General features: G+C 38.0%; 1 protein-coding gene across 6 annotated transcripts in view; it reads left to right on the forward strand.

Annotated features, from left to right (window-relative positions):
• Positions 1-21,919, forward strand: part of LOC106621288 (uncharacterized) — a 186,277-nt gene that overhangs the window by 106,319 nt on the left and 58,039 nt on the right. For 5 of the 6 annotated variants that reach the window (XM_036363394.2, XM_036363411.2, XM_036363424.2 and 2 more), the window contains one exon: positions 8,092-9,206. In XM_036363394.2, coding sequence (XP_036219287.2) covers positions 8,111-9,206 — 1,096 coding nt within the window. In that variant the 5' untranslated portion in view covers positions 8,092-8,110. Of the gene's footprint in view, positions 1-2,387; positions 3,317-8,091; positions 9,207-21,919 lie in introns of those variants that run through there. The other variant, XM_036363400.2, reaches the window with a different exon arrangement.

The raw sequence follows: 21,919 nt of genomic DNA on the forward strand, positions 1-21,919 counted from the left end.
GAGAAAGATTAGAGAAACATACATATCTTCCAAACTTTCAAGACTTCTGATGAGTTTCTTTGGGTTTTTCTACTTGTATGTAGGAATCTGCTCTTCGAAACTTCTTTTAAGCGCTAACTGGGTGAATTAATCTGCGTGTGTAAAAGTGATTAGGATTTCGTTCAATAGTAATATTGATAATTATAAAGTTATAGCCATAGTGCTTTAATTAGATTGACCAAGTTCTTCTTCACTTGAACTGGAGTGTTTGCTGGTAGCTACTACGACTTGCAGCTATTGAATATTTCCCTCAGAAATCGAATACATATTTCACCGTCGTTAGACCAATCCTCACATATCTACTATATAATACAGCATAAAACTTGATCGAACGAACTTACTAGTTCTCTAAACAGACCGACACCATTTGCGGTGCTAACTTGCGCTACCATGTCTTCTGACTCAAACGCAATTGATATGCGCTTCCATCGTTAGTGGAGAAATTCCTCTTTCTGCTAAAAACAAAAGATTTGAGCAGCGTCCATGCCTTACAATAGTTATAAACAACTAACGGGTGTTTTTTATACGTGTGGTTTTCAATTAGACCGTACTTTTTTCGGCGTTGATATTTTTGACAGTTGTCACCATATATTATGTTATATTTAAAATGATTAATTGGTAAAATTTGCAAATTAAACTTGATAGCATTGAAAATAGCAGTTAAACCACCGTAAATAGGTATCTGCATAACGAATTGAACTCTAGAATATTTACAAATCTCGTTACCAAACGTAGTAGTTTAACAAACTCTTCAAGTATTTCGAAGAGGAAGTGCTAGGCACAACAAGGGGTTTAGGATAGTATCGATAAGTTATACTATTCTAAATTAAATGTTTACTATATTTCATAGTAGAGCGCTTCACTCGGACGATATAAGGTACCAAACATATGACATATATGACGATAGATATAGAGTTATGTATATATATGATCAGGATCACGAGACGAGTTGAAATCCGGGTGACTGTCTGTCCGCTTATCCGTACAATCGATGGCTTCAGTAAAAGTAGAGATATATTGATGAAATGTTCATGTTCACGTTAATTTTTATTTAGTTTGGAAATCTCGTATAAGCTTACCAAGACGGTTTTGATTTATAAGGGAAATTTCCGCTCTCTTCTTATGTACGCCTTACTGAACTTCATCTGATTGTATTTAGAAGTACTTTACTGTAACTATCCTATCCGTTGCTTTTGATGGCTTTTCGAATAAAAAATGAGCTTGTCAACCAAATTTACATCCAGACATCTTAGGGTAGTCAGAATTTTCAAATAATAAATTTTTTGCATTGAAAATATTTTCTGAAAATTTCAAGTTGATCCGGTAATTACTTTTTGAGTTATATGACAAATAACATAGAGCGCTCGGGAGGTCTAGTGTGAAACTTTAAATGCGTTTTTCTCAAAACTATGTTTTTTAAACGGGTGACAACTGTAACGTACACTTTTAGGAAACATAATAAACTCGGGCCTGATCGAAGGATTTTTTTGTTTTTTGAGATCAAATAACTGTTGATTTTTTTCCAAAAATCTAGAAAAAAAATTTCCTGAGGCTTTTGTTAATTTAAAAAAAGAGCTTCGATCAGGCCCAGGATTATCCATTTATAAAGCTAATTTTTCTATCCGACTGATTTTAGATGAACTTCCAAAGACTTATGATGGTCACCGCAAGGGTACCTTTTTTTGGAACTGGGTCAACACAGACAACTATAACTTTGGAAATAAAAATTCCTTCCTGACTTCAAGTCAAAACATTGTATAATACTGCCATATTACTACTTTTGTAAAATGATGTAAACATGACTTAATATCAAAAAAAAATTACTGAAAATTCTCATTTTTTCGTGCATCTGACTACCCCTAACCCCTTAAGTCTTGTTAATTAGAAACAGCAATCTGTAACTGGTACTTAAGTTCACTGCTAATAATTGGCTGAAATTGTTAGGAGAACGAACTAGCCAAATTTTATTGTATAAAAATCCAGTTCCATGGTTAAGTATCATTGAGGTACGTTAGCCAGGAATTAAATCATTTTTAGCAAGACATACATATTTTGAACGACCTCTCAATGTTTTCAGCCATTGGAAAAAGGTGCGTTATTCTACATGAAACAAAAAAACTGTAAATAACAAGGGAGTTCAGGTAGACACAGCTACTTTTTATACTATCTTGTCTCGAGTAGAATAAAGAAAGTTGTGAGCTCGAAATTTTCAAATCCCATTTATCTAATATATCACCCTTTATCTGAAGTCGTTCGTCGTTACTAGTGATGCCAATTTAAATTAGATGCTTGTAACAAAAGCTACAAAAGCTAGTGCTACATACCACTTCGTCGTTGCCAAGCGGCAGAGTCAATCAATCTGTCAAACGACAGGCCTGCAATGAAGCGCACGTGGCGCCGCTCGCTCAAAAAGTTTTGCAGTATTTTCCGCGTGTTAGGCAACGTCAGTGCACTTCAATCCAGATGCTTGGAACTATAACAAATTACAAAAGAATAGTTGCGTGAAGAAGTCAACTTCAAGCCGTTACATTACTACAAACACGTCCTACCTATGTGAGGCGAATTTCGCAAAAAGTGCTCAAGTTGAGAGAAAATATCATTTTTATTATTTCGTGATGAGATGAATCAAAATTGTTGTTGAAAAAATAAAGTATTCATGCGATTCTTCGCACATTGCTAAAGTTTGTATTCGAAAACTTCCGACGCAAATCTGAGGTGTACACACATATACCATATACATACACATAAAAGTACAAGAGTCGAAATGAAAAACTTGAAATGTGAAAGCTACACTAACGCAATGAAAAAAAACTTAGAAAGAAAATTATTTTTAATCGCCTAAAAAACTTGTTTTTTAATTGTGTTGTGTTAAATTGTCATAACTAAGCTCCACAATAAGATTAAAGACTGTTATATTGTATACAGTATCACATTAGGAAGTGGCATCTATGTGGTCCCGGCCCCTAATAGGTTTAATGTGCATATCTCCTAAACCACTTAAACTGTAATAACAAAATTCACTGAGAACAAATTCTTTTAGCACCTCTATCGACAGTGTGAAATTGGGTGACAACCCATATAACGATACTGTTAAAAACTAATAAAAGCGCGATAAATCAAGCACTAAACACGCCAAAGACATTAAATTTTATCCCTGGGATGATATGAGATGACGTTAAAAGAATCGACTTCAAAATTAGGCAAGGGGCGTGGCATCGCCCACTTTTTGGTGAAACCCATATCTTGGGATATGCTTAACCGATTTTAACCAAATTCGGTAAATAACATTCTTCTCATATTACTATATTATAGTGCGAAAATAGGCGAAATACGATTACAACCACGCCCATATCCAATATAACACAATTTTAAATTTCATCTGATCTTTTCATTTTCCAGTATGCAAATCAAGCAACAATGATTATATCGGGATAAAACTTTGCGAAAGTTTTTAAACGAGAACATGGTTTTTTGCCTTTTCTAGAATCTGGGTACTTCAAAGCTACTACCTTTTCGAGAGACTGTTTTCATTCAGTTAGGATGAAGAAGAAACTATAAGTTAAAGTGGTTTGAAATCGGCGGTTCCAGCAGCAGCTTCTTGGAAAGAAAAGGACGTGTGAATATTTTCAGATCAATATTTCAAAAACTGAGGGACTAGTTCGCGTATATTTAGATAGACTGACAGGCAGACGAATGTGGCTAAATTCACTAAATAATATAGGGTCTCCACGATTCCTTTTGCGTATTACAAACTTTATGGCAAGCTTAATATGCCTTGTTCAGAGTATAAATATTTTCCGCGGCTCTATATTTTAGCTATATCCCTGCCCTATCCTCAGATATTTGATCGCCTGAGTGTGTGCGTTGTTCAGTTAAAGGATTTCATAATGTATGTGTGTATGTATAAATCGATAGAGTCAGAGCAGAGTCAATTTGAATATGTTGAATTAAAATACTAATTTTTCAGTACAATTTCAAGTAATTCCTTATTAAAATTTTTGTTCCGACCTTGTACTCGATTTCGATTGTTGTGAAAATTCATATTAAATGTTTTCATGGAATTCAAGAGGTGCAAATTTATTATCATGTTATGATTGGATAACTAAAACGAGCCGTTTAAATATTTAAGTCATTCATAAAAAGGCTGAAAGCGGTGAAAACTCTAATTTTGAAAGCTATCCAAAATATCGATTGAATTGGGGGTAACAGTTAAATAGCAATTGGAAATCGAATATGTTTGTCCATAATCTATCGAAATCCGTTAATTTATTGTTCTTTAGCTGCATTGCTGCTCCTCAAACTTCCCCGTAGTAACTAATGGTACATTGATGACATCCGTGGAGTGAGAATTTGATTAGTTTCATTAATTTCTCTATATCGAAGGTTCAAGGAGTGGTCCTCCAAGTATAATTTGAATAAAAGATACATGAAATACCCTGAAATTTCATTTTGAGGCCATTCGATTTTCGCTTCGGTTGAGGCATTGGCAATTTGACGAACATTCTATACTATATGAACTATACCTGTACACTAATCTTCGTCCTTATTTTGTTTGAAAAGTCTTATTTCGAACCATATAAGTATATGTCTTTACTGGTCATATACAGCTCCTTTTTTATTACTTGCAGCAATATGAAAAATATTATTTCGACGAGTTGGAACGAAGTAAGAAGTCGTTTTATGTAATTACATTATTGATGATATAATCATTTTTAACCATAATTAACCAACGCTGCCAGTTAACAAAAGCCTTTTTAAAATAGTGTTACACTTAAGCCATTTTACTCCTGATCATTCTGCTTATTTCTCTACTCAAGTCCCCTTCTGAATGCGTACAGTTTGGGTCATATAACGCACCACTATTTCTATACTTCCGCAAAATGAACATAATAGGTTTTTTCAACTAACGGTTGTTTGTATCTCCTAAAATCAGTCGAGATACATATAGACTTATATATATATATAAAAGATCAGGATGATGAGTCGAGTTGAATTTCGGGTGACTGTCTGTCTCTAGAGGTGTTGATATTGTAAATGGGCGGAAAAAGATTATTGCCACGCCCACAAAACACCATTAATCGTAAACCTATAAAGTGCCATAATTAAACGCTTTAACAAAATACATATTTTTTATTCAGTACAACGAATCGAATTAGGGAGTGGCATCTGTGTTTAAAAAAAACTTTAAAATGTATGTGTGGCCACGCCCTCAAATATTTTTAATGTATACATCTCCCCAGCCACTTAAGCCAAATGAAGCAAAACAAATGTTTTTATTAAAAAATTTTCGATCTTTCGGTTGACTCTATATCGTATACACTGGCTAATATGAGAAATATCTTAATTAAATTAAAATAGCATCGCCATCTAAAAACAGTGTGTCCTTTTGTCTAAAATAAATAAGATCGGGTCAATTCTACCCCTAGCCTTCATATTCCTAATATAAAGATTTCAAACTTGCAAAGAATTACCCCAGGTACCATATATTATAATGATTTTTGTTGTTCTAGCAGACTTTATGGCGCATACAAGTATATCAGTCAGAGTGTGTATTCTGAAATTAACGCAATTAGTCTAGACATTCTCTTAGCCCAAATACACCCGATATAATGATTTCCAATTTTCTAGTTGATTTTAAACCACTTATGTTAGTCAATATATGGGGTATGTCTAAGCCCCCCATACACTGAACTTAACCCTTCACCCGAACTTATCTCTTTCTTACTTGTTTTTATCAATTTTCTTGCCGAATTATGTGAACTGTCGGATTATCAAGACTGCGAATGCATTTCTGACCAAAACGACGATTTAAATATTTTTATTAAAATCGAACTCAAATGAGATATATTTGACATCAACTCCACCAAAGAGCTTAATTGTTTTTTGTCCTATATGAGGAAAAAGTAACCAAAGGATCGATTCATTCAAATATCATATTTTTACCAACATGAACTGTTAGCATGAATTGGATAAACGGAAATCACTATATCAAGTTTATCATCCCTAGGAGAGGGTTTGGATCGATGTATGAATCTTTGGTATTAAACTATAGTATATACGATATTATACGTTCAGAAAGTTATGCTAAGATGTCTCAAACTTTAAAAGATATATACGGAAAAAAGCAAGTGAATGTTAGAAATTTTTCTTTTAGGTATGTGAAAGACTTAAGTATCATCCTGGTGCTTGGTGATTTAATTAATTCCACCCATTTTGATAGTGTCCGATGAGGAGGATAAAAGACTTGCTCTCACTAAGTTTGGCTTGATTTGATTAAGCTTTTGTAGGCCACACCCACTTTTTAAAATGTTTTAAAACGGGTATCTAAGGTTTTTCTGAATTCAACTCGACGCGTTGGAGACATTACCCCTTCTGGATTACAGAAGCTAATGTAATGTAAAGGTTGGCCGTTATTTCCCTTCCGCTTTTTTGCTCTTCATTCAATGCTTTATAAAAAGTGTTACAGTGATCGGATTTAGTTAAAATATGCGCCGTTTTGTTCGATGATCTGTTTCCATCTAGACGGCAACTTCATAATACCTTCCTCGTAGAAGCCCCCCTCCTTATTTGCGAAGAATTCGGACAGTCACTTTTCACAGGCCTCTTTTGAGTTCAACTTCACACCACCAAGGGCATTCGCCATGGACAGGAACAGGTGGTAATCACTTGGCGCTACGTCCGGGCTATATGGTGGATGCGATAAAACCTCCCATCCGAGCTCCCGTAGCTTCTGACGAGTCATCAACGAAGTGTGTGGTCTGGCGTTGTCCTGGTGGAACACTACACCCTTCCTGTTGGCCAATTCTGGACGCTTCTGGTCGATCGCCTGCTTCAAGCGGTCCAGTTGTTCGCAGTAGATGGTAGAATTAAGCGTCTGGCCATATGGGAGCAGCTCATAGTGAATGATTCCCTTCCAATCCCACCAAACACACAGCAAAACCTTCCTGGCCGTCAATCCCGGCTTGGCCACTGTTTGGAACGATTCACCGGCCTTCGACCACGACCGTTTTCGCTTGATATTGTCGTATGTGATCCATTTTTCGTCGCCAGTCACCATCCGCTTCAAGAATGGGACGAGTTCGTTCCGTTTCAGCAGCATATCGCAGGCGTTGATTCGGTCCAGAAGGTTTTTTTGCGTCAAATTATGCGGCACCCAAACATCAAACTTTTTTTTGTATCCAGCCTTCTGCAGATGTTTCAAAATGGTTTGGTGACTAACTCCCATCTCCTGGGCGATGTCACGAGATGCCATATGCCGGTCTAACTCGATGTATTCCATGATTTGATCGGTATTTGTCGTCACAGGTCTTCCGCCGGCTGGCTTATCCATGGTGTCGTTTTCACCGGCTCTGAATCGTCGAAACCATTCCTCCGCGGTTCGAAAGTGATTCTCTAGCGGATTTGCCTTTAACGAAGGAAAACTTTAAAATAGCGCGAATTTCGGCGTTAGTGAACTCCATGTTTACACGTCTATAACTGTTGAACGCAATATCCAAACTAATTATGCATAGCGTTGTTTTCTAGGTTATGTCAAGACCTTTCAAATTATGTATAGTGTTGCCAGATACGAGCTCTGTAGCGCTTTGTATATAGCCGCGAAATTCAAAAGACAAAAAAGCGGAGGGAAATAACGGCCAACCTAATATTATATAATATTGTCTTTAAATTCATTTGTATGGCTTTTCTAAAGCTAAAAAAGTGTTGTACTATTTTACTATATAAATGAAATAGGTCTTATGGCATTTAGCATTCTCTGTTTGCATTTCAAATATGTTTATAAAATATTAACTGTAAATAGCGTGAGTGAATTTTGGGTGTATAATTTCCATAAGTATTTTAAGTGTGTCCATTTATGTGCAGGAGGCTGTAATAGTGAATGTAAATATTCAAACTGATACTGGTAATACATGTGATATAATTAATATATGACGCGAAATGCTTTCCGTCCATACTCTCATGCAGAAATACCGATACACATGCACACGAACTTACACACATACATACATGCAGTGACAAGAAATGCACTGTTTTAATTTTTACTTTCATTTCCAGATGCAATAATGTCCATAAAATGGCGGCAGAGATTCAAAAGCAAAAAGCCCTTAAAATCCCAGGAACAACAACAAACGGATATGTACAACAAAAACACCAAAACAACCACTCAACCGCTCAACCGCTCAGACAGATGCTGAACATTGCCGAAAGTCACAGTCACTGCCCCTTGGTCAGCAGTGATAAAAATAAAAGCAATACAACCAATAACAAAGAAAACTCGCCGCCTTCGAAGAACTGCCAGAGCACGAACGTGCAACAGCGAGACTGCAATCAGCGCACATGTGAGAAGCAACATGCACTGCCACAAGAGCAGCAATGTAAATTGGATGCTTCCAAGGATTCCACATACGCTCCGTGGAGCCACGCTGTCCTCGCTGCAAATGCGCGCAAGAACGCCGCTGCCACTATAAAACGTGCAACTTCCACAAAGCAAAGCAACCCAACATACACATACACAGAGGGGTCAATTCAACCTAAAACAACTACAACTAAAAGCGCAGTTCCGAAATCAAAAACAGCAGCGCTGATGACGACGGCGATGCGGGTGTTGAAGCTGGTGGCACACACATACACAGCGACTCAAACTGCACGAAAAGCAACCACAACTGATGGCAATCACTTGAAATGGCCGCAGCCCACTTGCTTGTCGACTTTGTACAGCAGTCTGTTCGCTGGTTTTCGGTTACCATCAACATCAGTCGCACCAACAACAATGAAAGCGAGTAGCGTTCAGACCATTAGCGGAGGCGCAACAATTACAAGAGCAATCCTTAAAAACACTAACCACCCCACCACTGCCCGAGCCTTTGTGCCACTATTGATGTTGTGCTTCCTCTGCATTTCCTCGGCAGCGACCACAACAACGGCAACAGCCACGTCTTCCACCTTCAACACAACCACTGCCAGAACAGATGCAACATCGCTGCCCTTGGCGCCCATGGTGGCGGCAGTGATGGCCACCGCCACCTCCAAGCCGGGGGCCAGTGGCGCGCAGCAGCAATGCTCACTGTCCGAGTTTGCCTGCGCGAACATGCGCTGCGTGCCGCTCAGCAAATACTGCAACAACATTAATGACTGCGGCGACGGCAGCGACGAGCCACGCTTCTGCACACGTAAGTACCTCCGAGCACTTTTACCGCATGTCAGCAGATAAGTGTCATACTTGCACACACCATATGTAAATGCAGGTGTATTTGATTGTGTTTAATGTGGATAGCCCGAATTCGGGCTTAACGACGGTCATTTAGGGGATCGAAGAGCAAAAAGCGGCACTCTACCGATGATTGGGTGGAATTGATGACGCTCGTTACCGATGGTAGACATGACGAAAAAGTAGGTAGCAATTAAAAAATAAAGTGGATTAAATTAATGTCGTTAGCACACGTCGGGAATAAAGGTTAGCTTGTGGATGACACACTACAAAAGAGAGGAAGGGTAAAATGGAAACGTGATAGCCGTGTGTTGTTAAGCTGTTGGCTTGTTAGCGGGCTTATTTCGTAATTTAAAAATATCTATATACTTATAAAAGTATTTACAATACATAAGCATTAAAATGAAATGAAAATCTTTTTCACAGGAAAATATTCTTTCAAATCCAGTATACGTTAAAATAATTTACTTAATGAATTTCGGTGCATTTAAAAAGGAAATCGATTTCCAGGCCCCTCTCATTATTTTCAATAATTGTCATAGTCTTGACCAATGTGGAGCTCCCAGGTATATTTTCGTCGTGGCTAACTATAAGAGCTATTTCAACCGAACTTAACTGAAACATTGCATTTTATGATTTATTTTTAATTGGGTACCAACACTATTAGAGATTACGGTTATATTCGAAACTACTAAAAGTGCAGTAACTGTCTAAAGTATAATATCAACAACGTTATATTTGTAGGTAAAGATTCCACAGCTGGTTTACATGATTTCAATTTCAAATTTTAAAAAATTTGGACAAACGAAAATGAAATATATATATACTTTCCAATAAACTGATTCGCAAATTGATTTGCAAATTAGTGAACCCTGTCCTACATTGCCGCTGAGTTTTCTTAGATTTATTTATGTATAATACTGACTTTAAAATATAATATTTCTACTCGGATTCTAAGTCAATATATCTGTGAAAATAAATAAATTTATAACAAGTAAGGAAGTACTAAGTTCGAGTGTAAACGAGTACTTCTTGATTTCAATCGTTCAGTTTGTATGGCAGCTATATACTATGGTATAGTAATGCAATATCAACATATCCAAAAACGAGTAGAATCGTTATGGTTCGCTTTCGAAAATGTTTAGACGAGAAATGGCATACCTTAAAAACTGTATGTGTGAAGTTGTATCCCTGTATATTCCTTAGCGGTTGATTTGTATACTGTAAAATACAAGAATCACCTGACTCGTATGAAGTACTTAAGGCCGATCTTTCATACTCTTGCAACTTACAGGGATCAAAGTATGGGAAACTCCTTCAGGGTTCAGGCAAAACTTTATATTAAACTAGGGAAAGTATCGCCATGATTTCATCCAATTAATACAGAGGATACACTGTTATTAGAAAGACATTTCATTGAGATTCCTTAGATTTTATTCGATAGATGAGGTATAAAGTCAACAGAAAGTTGGAACATTTATAATATATAATGTATAATATATATATGTATATAAAATACATGGTTGCTAAAAGAAGTATATACTCGATTTTATCCATTTTTGGCATTAGTTATAATTCGATTTCGACCATTTTAAGATTACGACGTAAGATAAAATACCTTGAGGACACTCTTTGTACAAAGTTTTATTCTGATAACTTCATTGATGATTGATTTGTATACTGTAAAGTAAAAGAATGAAACAGAATTTAAAAGTTTGTTATATGGGAATTAGGCGTTGTTGGAATGGCTTTGTAACCTCACACACCAAAAGTTGATATCGGTCAAGTAGTTTCCGAGATAAATGATTTAACCCAAAAGTGGGCAGTGCAACCCCCATTGTCCAATTTTTTTACCTTCTCCTATAAAGCCCTTCTCTACTATTGCGAAATTTAATGCTTGTGGCGTATTTATTCAGTGAGTTATCGCACTTTTAGTGGTTTCTAACATAACCATTATATGGGGAGTGGGCGTGCTTATTACCCGATTGCACGCATTTTCACACAGTATGACGAGATACCAAAACGACTTATTTCAACTACTGTGCAACAAGTTGCGAGAGTACGAGTATACCATAAAAATACTGGATACAAAATAACTTTTGCGATAAACCTTAGTTTAAAACAGTTTCTTGATATCTCTGATAAATTTAATGGTTACATGCTTTTACCTTCTATCCTAGCATTAGATAACGGTATGTTGAACAATATGGTCTGCTGGGTTGAATTTGCGAAGTTACGACGAAATAACGGTTATCAATGCGCCAACTTAATTTTATTCAACGCAACTGATAGTATTAAAATAAATCAACAATACTAATGAAATAATTAATATGCTTATTATATTATGTTATAACATTCTTTCAACAACAGCGCTTCCCTTACTGAATTCCTCCTGTGTTATTTACACGCAATTATTTTCCGACAGCCTAACGGAGGCATTAACAGACACACACACGTTGTTGTTTAAGCGATTGATCAAAGTGTAATTAAAATTCTCATAATGATAAATAAATTAAACACATGAATTTCATGTGAGAGCATACAGCGTCCGTCCTTTGTTTATTGTTGTCGCATTACAAAGTTGTGTTGCCGGCACGATGTCACATTAAGGAAGTCAGCCGGCTCAATGGCTACGAAACAGAATGCATTATCCCGTCAAATGAATGCTGTAAGAGACTAAAGAGAACACCGCAGCGTTGATGGGGCCCATCATCCTGGTTGATGGAGCTCTTAAGCCCATGCAGCCTATTCATTCACAGATGAAGAACTTTAAGCCATCAGAATAAATAAATATGTTGTATCAATTGGCAACTTTTCGATTCAGCTCACGAATACACATGTAAACATACTATGTAATATATGTGTATTACAAAAGGATGTGCTCGTGAATTGAGTATGTAATTGACTTTTGTTGTGGGTAGTTGTGTGCTTCAATTAAATTGGTTATTTGCAAGCTTAACATTTACCAACAAATAATTAATTTCGAACACACTGCAACACACACTCACACACGTAAAGGCGCGTAGTTGTGCAAATATTGAGAGATAATTACATTTATACATTCCGTCGCCCTTTTTAACTTTAATGCGATTAAGATCTCATACATACTTGTCGATTGAAGAGAATATTTTTCCAATGGATACATACATACATATATCGAGAGAATTAAACTTACTCACAAAAGTCAGCAGAAGATAATTTAAATTGTTGATTTTATTAATTGAAGACAAAGACTGGCAACGTTTCTAGGACTAAGCCCCCTTTAATAAAGAATGTTCTGTTAAAGGCTGAGATCAATGAGGTCTAATGAAAAAACGCAATGGTCAAATATACCAAAGCTACAAAAGAGTGTAAATTATATTTGAATATACCCCTGGAATAATAAATAGTTCTAAACAGGGCACAGTTTTTTGAACATTCGCGGGTTTCTTTCACAATTATTGTACAGTACAGTATAGTACTTATACAGTACAAGCTTGAAAAGTTTCCACCAAACGATATGAATATTTTCAAACCGAAGCACTGAGAACTAAATTAACAATGAGTGGATGTTTGGAAGCTATGTCTCAAGCTGGTTAAACGTATTTTATAAAGCCTGAAGAACTCAGAGGGAATGTTCTAAATTTTGTAAATGAAGAAAGGAGAGTAAGTAAGCAGCAATACGGTCCTTAGGTAGGTAGGTAGGTAGGTAAAGTGGTTGTCATTCGACACACTTAGGCCTTTAGGAGGCCCATTGTGATACCACTGGGACTGTGATCCCCTCACTCTATTGGCTCCTCTCTGAACCACCCCGTACTTCTGATGAAATTCATCAGTGAGACAAGTTTTATCTGTGCAACCTCCGAGACGTCGTCAAGAAACCCACGACCGATGGTTGCGATTCTTTTCCTATATAGTGCTGCGCAATCGCATAGAAGACGTTTAATGGTCTCCTCCTCTTCTACTTCCTGACAGCTTCTACAATAGTCGTTATATGGCGCGCCAAGTCTACTTGCATGTCTGCCTATTAGACAGTGGCCTGTTAGTACTCCTACGAGAGTTCTTATATCATTCCTCTTGAATTTTAACAGTCGGCATGTGCGGCTCATATTCCATTCTTGCCACGTTTGCCTGCTGCTTGAGCAGGTCAGGGATTGATTCCACTGACACTCGGCTATATTAATGACATGTTTGTCGATTAGGTATCTACACGTAGCCAGAGGCATATTTATGTACACCTTACCAGGATCTCGTTGTAGGGAGGTGCCTGTTCTGGCTAGTTCATCTGCTACGCAGTTCCCAGGGATGTCACTGTGTCCTGGAACCCATTGCAGATTTACCGTGAAATAGGATGACAGATCCGCTAGAAGATCATGGCAATCCTTCACTGTCTTCGACGAAATCCTATGAGACATCAGAGATTTCAAAGCCGCCTGTCTGTCTGTATATATAAATACACTTCTTGTTGTGATTACGCTTTTTGTTAGTACAAGAAGGCTTTCTTTAATTGCAGTGACTTCTGCTTGGAAGACACTGCAGTGGTCTGGTAACCGGAAGGCGATTTTGGTATCTAGTTTAGCCGAGAAGACACCGCCGCCTACTCGGTTATCCAGCTTGGAACCATCCCTATAGAAGCTTATCCCTGCTTCCTTATCCACTACATCCATTTCCCACTCCTCTCTGGAGGGGAAGGCAATATTGCCCAGAGGCCCAGAGTCTCTTTACTGCATTCCGTCCAGCTGTGATCTGACTTCTGAAAGTATCCGATGCTATGTTTCGACTGTGTCATTATCTTACCTCCTTTTTGTATGCCCGAAGGTGGTTATGATAGTTATCCCACTCTATATCTTCTTGGGATAGTTTGGCAAAATTGAATTGCTTCCTGCAATTTTTCTGCATGTTCCTAAGTATTGGGGACCACCAAGGAGGTGTAATTCTTCCCCTACTGTACGTTAATGGACAAGCTACCTCTAGTACTTGACGACAAGAATCTGTGAATCGTTTAACGAGGATGTCTAGGTCATCTTTCTTTTCCAGTTGGAATGGTGGAATCATAGGAATACGCTTTTTTAGCTCCTGCATGTGCATCTGCCAGTTCGTTTTCCTATGATTCCTAAATTTCTCCTTCCTAACTACATTTTCTTCAATTATACACTCAATGTAGCGGTGGTCTGAGAAGGAGTGTTCTTCCAATACCCTCCAATGTGTTATTTTATCCACCAGTTCTTCCGATACCAGTGTTATATCTAATACTTCCTGTCGGTTTCTGGTTATAAATGTTGGCGTACTACCTTTGTTACATAACAAAAGCTTACTTCCTATTAAATAATTAAAGAGCAACTCACCCCTTTCATTAATATCCTTGCTTCCCCATAGAGTATGGTGCGCATTGGAGTCGCACCCAAGTATAATCAAACACTTGGATGCTTCGGCGTCTCGTACCAGCTCTTTGAACAGCTGTGATGGTACTGCTACCTCGTCGTACGGCATGTAGCATGATACCAGCCGGTACTTCTTCTTGCCCGTCTCTCAGCTTACCACCGTAGTGTCGCCTCACTGCATACTTTGCCTTTACTGGGTCATCAATCCTAAAGGAAGGCCACTCTCTGGCTGACCCACTGCTGGCAGCATCGTTTTTGGCATCTCCCTCCTTCTCCTGCTTAGCTGCCAAGCCTTGGCTACATAGGTTAGTATGGGCTGCCTCCAGCGTTGCTGTTTTCGTGGCGCCAGCCTTGGCTACTGCCCCCTTAGCATTTGCCTTTGCTCCAGGGCCAAGCTTCGCTCCTGTCCTCGCTTTGGCTGTTGTCGAGCTCGTGCCAAGCGCTGCTCTTCTCTGGGAACAACTCGCTCCCTCCGGTCTTTTTAAAGGAGGTCCGGACTCCTTTTTGTTTTTGTTGTTATTTTTGTTAATATTTTGGCTCATATTTTGGACCCACGAGTGTAGGGGAAAGTATGTCCGCTTGCGCATAGCCCCCGCTACGCAAGTAAGGCTATCTTATTACGGATGGCGCCAGGTATCCGTAAGCTCCGTGCGAGACTGGGCTATTTAAGGGCCCCCAGCCAGGTTGATCCTCGGCACGGGTCGCAAGACACCTTGATCCAGCCCTTTATATACCTCCTACCATGGTAAGACCTCCTATCTGGATGCTGCACTATTGAAGAGTACCGAACACCCAGATAGGAAGCCTGACCTTACCTAGATACCTCACTACTAACGTCGTGAACCTGTGGTATCTATTTCCTATCGGCACCCTCGTGGAGGGTTCAGCGGAGGATTTTTGCCAACCAATACGGTCCTTAAATTTTGCAAAAAGATACAACGATGTTCAAAGAGCTTTAAGATGCGGTGCGAGATTTCCCAAGAAATATGTTAAAAAACTGACTAACAATGACAAATAACAAATTAAACGAAACATACTATGGTATACACTAAATATGAGATGATTAACCCAAAATATCAATCAAAGATTGCGGATGTTTTCATTATCGAACCATGAGTCGGACGGATTGGCTGAACCAACAAGACTCAAAATAACAGATGTATGCTCTTTTTATACATATTTATGTATGTTTGTTTTCTTCGCTTGTTGACGTGGTCGCACCTCCAGAATGCTCATCGTCATCAATATCTTTTCAGCCTTCTGTAAAGCGCTTGTATCATTTACTTTTTTTGAGACAAAGTGTATTGTGTATAGTCACCGAATGCCACAGTGAACATTTCAAGTGCCTTAGAACACTTTATTCCATTTCGAGGAGCACCCAAAAACGATATTTACTCAAACCTGCCTGGTTGAAACTGCACTAAACATCTCAGTAATTTATGCTTTGATACAATACCAGTGGCAACGCCTAAGTCAAAATATATTGATATATATACTCGTTTTTACATCCCGTAACCTGTCTGCATAAGCTTTAGAAATTAGGGAAAATATTTGTGATTTCTACAATAGCTGTAATGCCTGCCACAACTAAACGAAACTTGAGTTTAAATAAAAATTAATTATTGTTTGTTTTTAACTGCCATCTAACATAATAAATGGTGTGTGTGCGGCTAGCCAAGGGGAGCGGCCTTACCGCTAAGCACCAGACACCTGAACTCACCGCACAACAACACTTCACCGCAACAGCAAGCTCAGTTGGAACTTCGGTCCTACCTCCCTCCGCCACTCTTCCTCTGCTTGGTGTGAATAAAATGCGCCCTGCGGCAACAATGCCACACCTGCCCGGCACACTGCAACAGCAGCTGGTGAAGAATAGACATAATTTCATACAATTGTCAGAGTATGTGTTTACTCACATATACGCATTAATGTTGTCCTTATGCTGCACGTACATATGTGTTTCCGTGCTGTAATGACATGTGGCAACGTTTTAGTCCACAATGCTCGGGCATACTTTTGGTCCATCGTTCGCTGCTAAATACTTATTCAACAAACTATTGTTGTTGTTGCTGCTATTTATTTATTTTGCCACTGCTTTTACGTTTGTTGTGTTATGGTGTTGCTGTTGTTGCGTTAGTGTTGTATAAGTGAAAATAATTTAAATTTACATGCATTTTGTTTGTCATGTACACTTTGTTTGCTCATTTATTTTCGCACTTGGCTGCCTTTGTGCCGTTTCACATTGGGACGCAAAAGAGTCTCATACCAGTTTATTGTGGGTGAGGGGATGACGAGGAAAGACGAAGGGACCGTGCCACTCGTGTTCGGGTGGCACGCTTTGTGTTCTTGTTCGTAACAGCTCGCTGCTACCCTTTTCAGCATTCCTTTTCACTTTCAAATTCTTTGAATGGTTGCAAGAGCGCTTGGTTTCAAATGAATTCGATCGCAAATTTGAGTTCTGTTATCTATTTGTGTATGTAATATGCAAATACGTATGCATCGAATAATAGAAATATTATGACAAATTGTAAATAAGGAGAAAATTAAGATATAGATTATGGAGTAAAGAAATTATGAATTTTTAATACGGAGTAAAGAAATTATGAGTTTTTAATACTTAAAGATTAGGAAATTCCTATTATAAATTTGGCCTTGAAAATATTAGTAGCGGATATTCAATACATTCTTGTGGATTAGGGAATTCCCGTCTTTAGTATTTTTTTGAAACTATTTAGCGGGTAGGTACTTGTATTATGCATATTTTTCTACCATATTCATGGTAATTCATTGCAAGCAAAATGTGTGACCATCATCTCAACATACAAATGAAATACGCAGCACGCAGTGTTGCGCGGTGTTGCGCAGTCGAACCGCACAAATATTTACGAACATTTTGTGAAAAGGAATGCAGAAAAACTAGACTCGAGTTGCTGGACTCTTTTTGACCGTGTGAATGCCCAGAGCGACACCAAAAGAAAATTTGAAAAACATCAGACTCTTTTGCATCCCTGTCTGAAACGGCACTTTGTTGAATTCCGCCTGACTGCCTGCTTGGCTGGTTGGTTGAGCGGTTAGCTCTGAACCATCCCCTACCCGTGCCGATAACGGCGCAGAGCCCGTGTACAGCTGTTAAATGTTTATATAAATTCGCTGATTTTCCTTTTGTTTGTGTTCACAGTTTGTCGGATTTGTGAGATGCCTGTGTGTGTGTGTGTATGCACACATATCTTTTTAATTTATCTGCATTGTTTTTATACTCTCGCAACCTGTTGCTACAGAGTATAATAGTTTTGTTTACCTAACGGTTGTTTGTATCACCTAAAACTAATCGAGTTAGATATAGGGTTATATATATTATATATAAATGATCAGGATGAAGAAACGAGTTGAAATCCGGGTGACTGTCTGTCCGTCCGTCCGTCCGTGCAAGCTCTAACTTGAGTAAAAATTGAGATATCTTTATGAAACTTGGTAGACATGTTTCTTGGTGCCGTGAGACGGTTGGTATTGCAGATGGGCGTAATCGGACCACTGCCACGCCCACAAAACGCCATTAATCAAAAACAAATAAATTGCCATAACTAAGCTCCGCAATAAGATACAAGACTGTTATTTAGTACACAGGATCACATTAGAAAGGGGCATCTGCAGTTAAAATTTTTTTTTTTAAGTGGGCGTGGTCCCGCCTCTAATAGGTTTAATGTACATATCTCCTAAACCGTTCACGTTCTAACAACAAAATTCACTGGAAGCAAATGTTTTTAGCGCTTCTATTGACGGTGTGAAAACAGTTGAAATCATGTGGCAACTCCGCCCACTCCCCATATAACGGTACTGTTAAAAACTACTAAACGCGCGATAAATCAAGCACTAAACACGCCAGAGACATTAAGTTTTATCTCTGGGATGGTATGAAATGACTTTCTAGGAACCGCATTCAAAATTAGTCAGTGGGCGTGGCACCGCCCATTTTTTGGGGAAAACTCATATCTTGGGATCTGCTTCACCGATTTCAACCAAATTCGGTGCATAACGTTTCTTTAATATTTCTATGTTATGGTGTGAAAATGGGCAAAATCGGACTACAACCACGCCTATTTCCTATATAACACCATTTTCAATTCCATCTGATTCTTTCACTTTCCACTATGCATATCAAGCAACAATGATTATATCGGGGTAAAACTTTGCGTGAATAATACGTTTAAAGTATGCCACCTTGTGACCAAAAATTGTCTAAATCGAACCAAAACTGTTCATGCCCCTAAGTACTAAATATGTGGACCCCAGTGCCTATAGTTGACCTTCTACCGAAAATATCAGCCAATCCACAAAGAAATCTCAAACGAGTATACCATTTGACTTTGCGGGAGTATAAAATGTTCGGTTACATCCGAACATAGCCCTTCCTTACTTGTTAATATTTATTTTCTGTTTGGTTAGCATACATTTATAAACGTAGGTGAAGCATATGTTGTTGTTTGTTTCTGCCCACAAGTGTTCACAAATAATCACAAGTTAAGTTGTTCAACGCTGTTTTCCTCAAATTAAACCACAACAACAATTTTGAAAATTTGAAACTGATTAAATCTTTAATTGTTTATTTTATATTTATGTCAAATGTTCCTGGAGGCGTATGACAATCTGGCTAACAGAGTGATATCCTGCTAGACAACAACCAAGGATACAAAATTTAAACATTTCAGAGATAGCCCTACTTCATGAACGGTAACACCATACAAAAACTTAATGCCGATCGTTCAGTTTGTATGTCAGCTATATGCTTTAGTATTCCGATATCGACGGTTCCAACAAATGAGCTACTTCTTGGGGAGGAAAGGACGTGTAAAAAATTTCAAATCGATAGCTTAAAAACTGAGGGTGCATATATACACACGGACGGTCATACGGACAGGACTAAATCGACTCAGCGAGTCATGCTGATCATTCATATATGTATGTATGTATATATTTTATAGAGTCTCCGACATTTCCTTCTGGGTGTTACAAACTTCGTGGTAAACTTAGTATACGAGAAGCAATATAGAAACCCACTTAAATTGCTTATATCGTGCAAAAGCATACAGAAAGAAGCAGATATAATTAATATAATACAAAATAATAATATAATATATTATTGTATAATTATTTCGAAGTAAGTAGATCTTCTTCAAAAGACCCATAATTTTTCATCCTTTCTACACAGAACGCTGATAGAATAACTGATGTATTTATCGCCGTGTAGCTTTTTCATCCCTTTTGTTAATCTAAAGAAAATTCAAAGATTCGTTTTTTACCTGGTACTACTAAGAAGACTGAAAAGTCTTTGGCCTAACTGTGATCGCGATGTCAAATTGTGAAAGCAGAAAAGCTGGTTGCGCTTGCGAACTCAAGTGTAGCTGGACTAAATTTACTAAACAAGGTGGTTCGTTTTAGCTGATGAAGATAATTCAACGTGGTTCCCAAAATATTGACAGACTGTTTTCTTGGGATATAGTAAAGTCATCTGGCTTTCCGACTGGCAACAACGATTCAGCTGCCGATTCGACTGAGGCTTGATGATGTATCCATGTTTCAAACATTGTCACAAACGTTATTATATTTCATCAGTGCCAGGTGGTCGTATAAACGATTTTCTTTTTGATATGTATTCATTAAAGTCCAAACAATAGTCGATACGATTACAATGGGTTTCTAACATTTCGAGAAATTTGTAGTACGACTTGCCTTTTGCTTCAAAATAGGTCTCGCTTTCGATGATCACCTCTTTATTGTCGCTAAATTTCTGTTTTGCGAACATTCTTTTGTGATCTGAGGAAAGAGAAACGTCGCTGACAATTCGTAATATGTGACACAATCATTGTCTTGATGAAACATCACTTTTCATACCCGGAATATATTATGGGCATATTAAATTCACCACGAAGTAACATACACAAGGAAACGTCGCAGACCCTATAAAATACAATGCAAATGATCAGCATAACGAGATGAATCTATCTCGCCATGTCCGTCTGCCCGTTGTACAAGGTGCGTTCCAAATTAACAGGACTTTTAAAAAAAAGACGGAACAAATGGTTTTATTGGCAAAATCAATTAATTTTATTCAAAATAGTCTCCTTCTGCTTTAATACAGATTTTTGCACGGTCCAAAAGCATGTCGAACGATTGCTTTAGCTCGTTGTCCGGTATGGCCGCCAGTATACCGGTGCAAGCCTTTTGAATAGCCTCCACGTCTGCAGAACGCTTTCTTTTCATCGGCAAATGCATTTTTCGAAAAGGTACAATAGAAGTCGTACGGTGCCATATCAGGTGAATACAGGGAGTTTTTGATTGTTAAAATGTGATTTTTGGTCAAATAATCGGCCACAAGCGTCGATCGATGAGACGGCGCATTATCGTGCAACAAACGCCAACTTCCATCTTCGCACAAACGCTTCAAAACTCCAAGGTAGAATACCGCATTAACGTTTTGGCCGGATGGAAAAAATTCTTTGTGGACAATATCCTTGGAATCATCAAAGCAAATCAATCTTCTTCACTTTTGACTTTTCCAGGCGCGATTTTTTGGGTTTCGGCTTATTTCTCATTTATATCTTCACGACCACTTTGAAAACGTTGAAACCACTCGTGCCCTCTGCTACAGGATAACGTCTCGGTAAAAGTTTTACCAATTTTAAAACAAAATTTAATGTTCGCTCTTTGTTCGAAGCTCATTTTCGCACCGATGACAAAAACATACTGACACTTAAAACGCAATAACTTCACTTCCAATAGATGAAATGTCATGAAATTTTTACTGAAAATCGATAAAGGATAGCAGATTCCAACGCACTAGTCGAAATATAGATGGCGCCGCTGGAGTTTACTTTGTTACTTTTTTACTGTTTACTATGGAACGCACCTTGTATATGCACGAACTTGTCCCTTAGTTTTTGAGATGTTAATAGGAAATTCTGCATACGTCCTTTTCTCTCCAAACTGTTCATTTGCTATATTCTCCGTCATCGTATAACTATAGCAGAATTCTATCATACAATATAATCGATCAAAATGGTTTGTTACCCTAGCCACGAGATAATCTCCAAATATATTGTTTTTAAGAACTGATCGATCTAAATTAAATCCTTGTATGGAATCATTCGTATTTGTGAAGGGAATTATAGCTTCGGTGCAACCAAAGTTAGCGATTTTTCTTGTTTCAACATTATAAAAACCCGTTATAATAGTCCCCGTTTATAAAAAGATAATCGATGAAAAAATATAAGACGCTCTTTTTAATATATAGACCCCATAACTTTTCTTGCTGACCGTT

The sequence above is a fragment of the Bactrocera oleae genome, chromosome 6, assembly GCF_042242935.1.
Source record: "Bactrocera oleae isolate idBacOlea1 chromosome 6, idBacOlea1, whole genome shotgun sequence".
Lineage (NCBI taxonomy): Eukaryota > Metazoa > Arthropoda > Insecta > Diptera > Tephritidae > Bactrocera > Bactrocera oleae.